This window comes from Thalassophryne amazonica, chromosome 20, assembly GCF_902500255.1.
Source record: "Thalassophryne amazonica chromosome 20, fThaAma1.1, whole genome shotgun sequence".
Classification (NCBI taxonomy): Eukaryota; Metazoa; Chordata; class Actinopteri; order Batrachoidiformes; family Batrachoididae; genus Thalassophryne; species Thalassophryne amazonica.
The window spans coordinates 29,803,353-29,809,487 of NC_047122.1; the positions used below are offsets into that span (position 1 = coordinate 29,803,353).

Genomic DNA, 6,135 nt, shown 5'->3' on the forward strand with positions numbered 1-6,135 from the left:
AAAGTCTAACAAAATGTGTGCACATGTAACAACAAGATGCAACTTATGTCTGTGTGATGGAGGTTCTTCAGGCTCCATCTGAGTGGCAGGAAGCAGCTTGGCAGCTCGTGAAACCCAACAGTCCTGGCTGGGTCCACATCGCTGTTGATCACTAATATAATGTGCGCGCGCACACACACACACCTGGACAGGTGGCACAGAAGTATAGACAGCAGCTTAAATGGCTTTTCCTTTTAAAACCAGCTCCAACTGGTCGGTATAAAGTGTCCTGGGACAGTGGAACATCTTTTAAAAAGGTCACATGTAACACCTGTAGAGCTCTGATGAGTGTCCGACAAACATATAAAGACAACACAGGCCATCTGGATGCTCTATGAATTACTTTCTGGTGAGGCAGCTCTTTGGCGTGCAGTCCTGAGTCGATTTCGTGGAGGGTTGTTAGAAAAGCGGTCACTCTTGTTTTCAGATGGCTGAGTTTCAGCCTGCGGGGTACCAGCATCTCCAACAAGCTCACGGAGGAATTTGAACTTGGACAGGAAGAGCTGCCAGACTACATACCAACCTAAGGTGTTGAAAGGAGGAGGGGAAAGAAAAAAAAAAGTTATTTATTGACATATAAGAGGCACTACAGTGTCATACTTTAAAAACCTGCAACATATCAGTCGGCTCTATTTTTCCCCTCCAAATATGGCAGAAAGAATGTCAGGAACACATGAAAAATGGTCATCAGGAGAACTGAAAGCAACATCTTCAAAGCAGGGACAGGCTCTGGGTTTGCTGAGGAGGAAGTGAAGCATTTAGATGTCATCACTCGACTGGCTATATCACTACAAGTCTTAATTTGTGTGTGCAAAACAAACAAAAAAATTATTTTACAAAAGTAAGCAGTCGACAAAAACAAGTCGTTGCATCTTCGGGCTTTTACAAAGGTCAGTTTCTTGAGGGCCAAAATAGAATTTTATGGGGAAAAAAAAAAAACCTTTTGAAACTGAAAAAGACATGCACCAATGTCCAACTTTATTTTGAATGGTGTCAATCGGCGATGACGGGAGCCCTGAAAATTTAAAATTTTCAGTGGGCAGATTAGGGCACCAACAATAGGGGAAGCTGCCTGCAAAAACACTACTTTTTGCTTAAGTGACTCCTATAATTGACACATTTCTGGACTACACTCTCAATATTACAAGCTACTTTATGCATGATACAATTCAGTTAGCAAGACAAATACTCTGCTACTTGAAATTAATGTGTAATAATGGAGTCAGAGCAACAGAGAACACATTACAAGGCATTTTATTACATTTTATGGCACATGTTGTGAATTTCTCCACTGTGAGATCAATAAAGTCTTATCTTATATTGTTCTTCTAGATTTCAATGGAAATTATCTTCCCTCCTGATAATCTGAAAAGTTGATATCAACACAGTATAAGATCTTTCGCAGTCAACAGCTACCATATGGAGTGTGTGTGTTTCTCAACCAAATTTAAGGTTTACATTGCATCATTAGTTCATGGACCATCAGGAAATGTGAAAACCTGACATTTTAGTTTTACAGCATCTAGTTATGAAAAAAGTATTTTTTTTAATCATTATTATTAACTGCCATTTCAATTTGCCAGCAGGTTGTGGGGTTAACATGCATACACAAAAATAAGCATAAAGGTTAATAAGTTATACAGTGTGTGTGGTGAAAGTCCACATTAGGCCCTTTAACCAGAGGTGTTTGTGAGGATGACACAAAGAGCGTACAGAAGTGCAGATAATGGACTTACAAAAACAATATATTTTGAACCTAATTCTGCTTATAGAATCACAAATAAAATCAAATTCATTGCCAAGTAAGTTCACATATACAAGGAATTTGATCTGGTGTTATTGGTACATAAACAATGAAAACAAGAAAAGAAAGAACACTTCTGTAAGAAGTAAAAGAGTCATATAGGCAAAACTATGTTCAGTTAAATAAATATAAATATAAGGTAGTGGAGTGGGACTGTGCAAAAACAGGTGACAGATGTATAGTACCTTTCAGTGCAGGGATGACAATCTGTACTTTGTGGTAGCGGGGAGCAGGGTAAGTGGGGTCTCTGGCATTATTTACCAACCTAGCTGTGGATAGGCGCTCTGATATATAATTGTGGGTCACTGAAGACAATTATCATTAAACTCCAATCATATTTAACCCTCTGGGGCCGACGCCGTCGTATACGATGGCTAAGACCAAGCTTTACTAAATTATAATAAACTTTTTAATGATATGAGATAGAAACTTACTTTTGTTGCTGAAAAGTTAACTCCGTGGACTTTCGAGCCAGCCATCAGCCATCTTTGTACTCCTCATAGAAGCTGTGTGATGACGTGCGCAATGTGAGTGTCCAATCAGAATTGGTTCACCGTCACATGGTTTTCCAAAATCCAATCGTAGGGCAGATTCACCTCATGTGAAAAGCCAAAGATCATTTTCAGGACTGATATGTTATTAGTTGGCCCGTTTGAATAGCCCCCTGGGTGCTCCAATGAGTACATACTATTGGGCTCCAAATGCACCCTGCGCCATTACGCACAGCAGTCAGTGAAAGCACACGGAGCAGACTATCAGGATTGCTCCACTAGTTTGCATGTGAATGTTACTGGATAACTGTGTTGCTTTTACCATGAAGACAAAAAAATACATAATGTTCAAAATGTGCATTTGTGTTTATAGTTTGAACCTTTTTGTTGTACAGTCTTTCACATAAGACCTCAAATTACCTTTATAAAGTGTCAAAACAGTTGTTTATTATAGTTTGCTGTGTGTTTTGAATAAATGTGTGTGGAAAATTATTTTCCACTTTACTTTTTACTTCCTTATTTTTTATTGTAAACATTTATTACACTTATAAAACACAACAAAAGCATATATATTATGAAAACACAGGTTGTCCTGAAAAAAAGAGACATAAAACTTGACTGTCGGATGCAGGGAGAGCTGTTAACAGCAATAATAAAACATTTATGCCAGGCGAACTGTCCAAAAAATGCCCTCGGACCCCAAAGGGTTAACCAGAAAAGGAAAATTTTACAGTATCATCCCTGCAGTTGCAATACAGTGGCGATAGGGATCGCTGTTTAGCCAAAGTAAAACTAACATAAAAAACAACCAAGGATGCATCATACTGATTTAATTAAATGGAACATTATCCTGGACCCTCATCCGCCTAAAAATCTAATCATCACCAACATATACAGAAAAATCACATATAACTGGCCATGTGTCTTCAGAGAACCGGCTGACAGATGGGGGGCAGCCAAAAATTTCAGTCTAATTTTCCCCTGTGGTAGAAATGTGATTGTTTGCAGTATGTAGAGGAAAAAGCTGTAAAGCAAAACACACCGGCTGCTTAGTTATGATAAAAATAGAAACCGCTTACCGAAATGGAAACTTGTCGACCACACACAATTTAAGCACACGGTCACCTTACTTTACTGTTCGCACAAAGGATCAGAAATAACACCAACTTGTACCGACTGTACCGTCATGTTTGAAACAGTATCACAAAGCTTATGGACGTTTTTGTTGAAACTCACCCAGTAGCATAAAGAGCAGCACACAGAAAAGTGTGGCCACAATGACAAGCAGTGTGAGCCCGACACTCTGCCACATCTTAACCTGGACAACAAATACAGCATTAAGAAGAAGGAGGGGAAAACAGCTTAGTTGAACATAAAACAATAAAGGCTCGTTAGCTTACGTTAGCACAACTAGCTTCCTTCAGAATAAACTGAGCCGCATCGCTTCTTCCCAGCTAGCACGTAGCTGTGAGCTAACCAAGTTAGCCAACCAGGATAAAGAGCCGTGGGACTTCGACAAACACTCCTCAAACCGCGGACGACGACGACGACGTCATGAAGTATTTGCTCTTGACAGGGTTAACGTCCCTCTTCTTTACGTAATATTACTACATTATTGCAATATGTTTATATATCTGCTGCTGCCTTTGAGTAACAACAAAAATCAGCGTCACGAAACAGACTCAAACTGCACGTGCGCGTGGCCCACTTGACTTCTGGGTAATGTAGTTCACTGTGCATTCCCCAACAGGGAATGACTAGACATGGTGCTCTTGCATGGTGCCATCAAGTGAACCAGTGTCATGAAAAGAGTCATAGTTCGTGCTGAAAAAAACAGCTGTTTTCCAGACAGTGTAAGTTGATGTGAGTTTTTTCATTTACTATTTTTGTTTTTTAAAATGCCTGGGCAATGCGAGGCAGTGGGTTGTACCAACAAAGCGAGAAAGACAAATAAAATCCATCACGATATTAAAAATAAAACATAGAATGCATAATTTGGGGAGCATGGTCCTCCTCGGCACAGGCCAGTATTTCATAAAACATAATGATGACACACAAAGAGGATTATGCATGACATCAATCAGTAACATGCTTTACTTTTGGAGGACATACTCAGCAGCATTGCCCCTGCTGGGGCAGACTCGCAATTCACAGTGCATACATGACATAAATTATATAAAATACAAATTACTTTCATAAATACCTTGTGTGTCTATGAGGTAGGAATAAATATCAGGATACTGAACATCTGGCCATTGTGTGGGATAATTTTTCCATCGTCCAGCTTCAAGTTGGTACAGACAAGATGCCAGTCTTGCTGCTGCTAATGTGGTTTTGTATCGCTCCAAGGCAATATTATCCAAACCATCTGAATAGTTGAAAGCCACGCTAAAGTCTCAACAACAGAAATATAAGTAAATACAAACAAATAATTACTTAAATATGGAATTCAAGAGCAAATACCACTCCCAAATACACAATATATCTCTATGGTAAAACAGCCGCGTATTTTTACACCAGTAACTCACCTGACATAGAAGTAAAGTGGTAGTGACGTGGCCGTGACCAAGTCAATGCGATAGCAGTGAGTAAAAACTGCATTCTCCAACAGCTACAACAGGTAAAATGATTCTCTGGCCACAAGGCCAGAGCCCTGGGTTTTAGCCTTTGGGATAGATAACCTGCCTCCCATATGCCAGAGATCGAGAGTTCACGTCAATGCACAGCAAACCTCTACGCAAACAAGAGCTGAACTGGTTCCCTGTTGGTGGAAAAGGCTGAAACATACAATTCTTCACTTATGTTCTTCTGTTGTAGTGCTACTACAACAGAACTACTCGTAGTGCTTCTTTGCAGCATATGTTGATTTTCACCCAATGTTTGATGTAGTTATCTGGGCTGCTCTCTGGGATATTTGAAATTTTGCAGGATCTTCAAAAAGTTGCTGGACATGAAAGCTGGGTTATGCACCAGTACTGTGAGTACTGAGTGGAATGGGGTCAGAATCTCTCTTCCCAGTGAATTCTAGTGTTTTTCGGGGATGTGTTCTGGTTCGTATTCTGTTCGATGTTTGATGGCTTAAGTGTTGGCTAGGTTTGTGGAGAACAGTGGCTTAGATGATGGTGTGATCTTTGCAGAATTAGTAGATCCCCTGATTGCAGGACTTCAGAAGCTCAGTGAGTGTCTGAGTTTATGATTGTCCTGCTGAAGGACCCAAGGCGGTTCTGTAGTGTGGTGGATGTGGCAGAAGCTTCTAGACCTGCCATGAGTTGAGTCTTTTTAGTGGTGATGCAGCTTCAAGATAGAAACATCTTGGTTTAGCTTAGGAAACATGACATGACATTTGTGAGAAATTGTGGCTGTATATTCCAACAATGACCCACATTAAATGGATCTAACTGAGTCTTGATTCTTGGAGGAAGAAGTGAGGTCATCCATGGTTAGATATTTGACTGGTGTTGACAGAGCAGAGAAATGCGAAAACATTGTATCGTTTTAAGGGCAATTGAAATGGCATTAAAAAGATAACATAATGACTTAAATAAGCAATGAATCATTAAAAAAATTTTATTTAATAATGAAAGTTATTGCTAGCCATAGCAGATTTAGTCAACTGAAGCATGCTAGTTTTCAAACTTCAAATCACTCGTTTGCGACATCTAGTGGTCAAATGTGCTTGACAAAAAAAAAAAAAAAAAAAAAAAAAAGCTCCTTGTCCCAAAATGATAATCTCTTTTGTGTAAACTTGGATAAAAGTCGACACAGCATTAAAATAATAAAACATTCTCATCAGATTGTGTT

At 39.4% G+C, this 6,135-nt stretch overlaps 1 protein-coding gene across 1 annotated transcript; it reads right to left on the reverse strand.

The window, feature by feature from the left end:
- On the reverse strand, positions 1-4,034 carry smim13 (small integral membrane protein 13). The gene is made up of 3 exons (XM_034161304.1): positions 3,735-4,034; positions 3,571-3,652; positions 1-562 (listed from the first exon to the last, which is right to left on the reverse strand). Exons 2-3 carry the CDS (start codon positions 3,644-3,646, stop codon positions 372-374), a joined length of 267 nt encoding a protein of 88 aa, XP_034017195.1. The 5' UTR covers positions 3,647-3,652; positions 3,735-4,034; the 3' UTR covers positions 1-371.
- Between the last annotated feature and the right edge of the window lie 2,101 nt (positions 4,035-6,135).

Bases quoted from the DNA above. Each gene is read 5' to 3' on its own strand.
- smim13 (XM_034161304.1), bottom strand. From the start codon at position 3,646: ATGTGGCAGAGTGTCGGGCTCACACTGCTTGTCATTGTGGCCACACTT. The intron at 563-3,570 runs GTGAGTTTCAAC...TCAACACCTTAG, and splicing joins GCTGCTCTTTATGCTACTGG to GTTGGTATGTAGTCTGGCAG.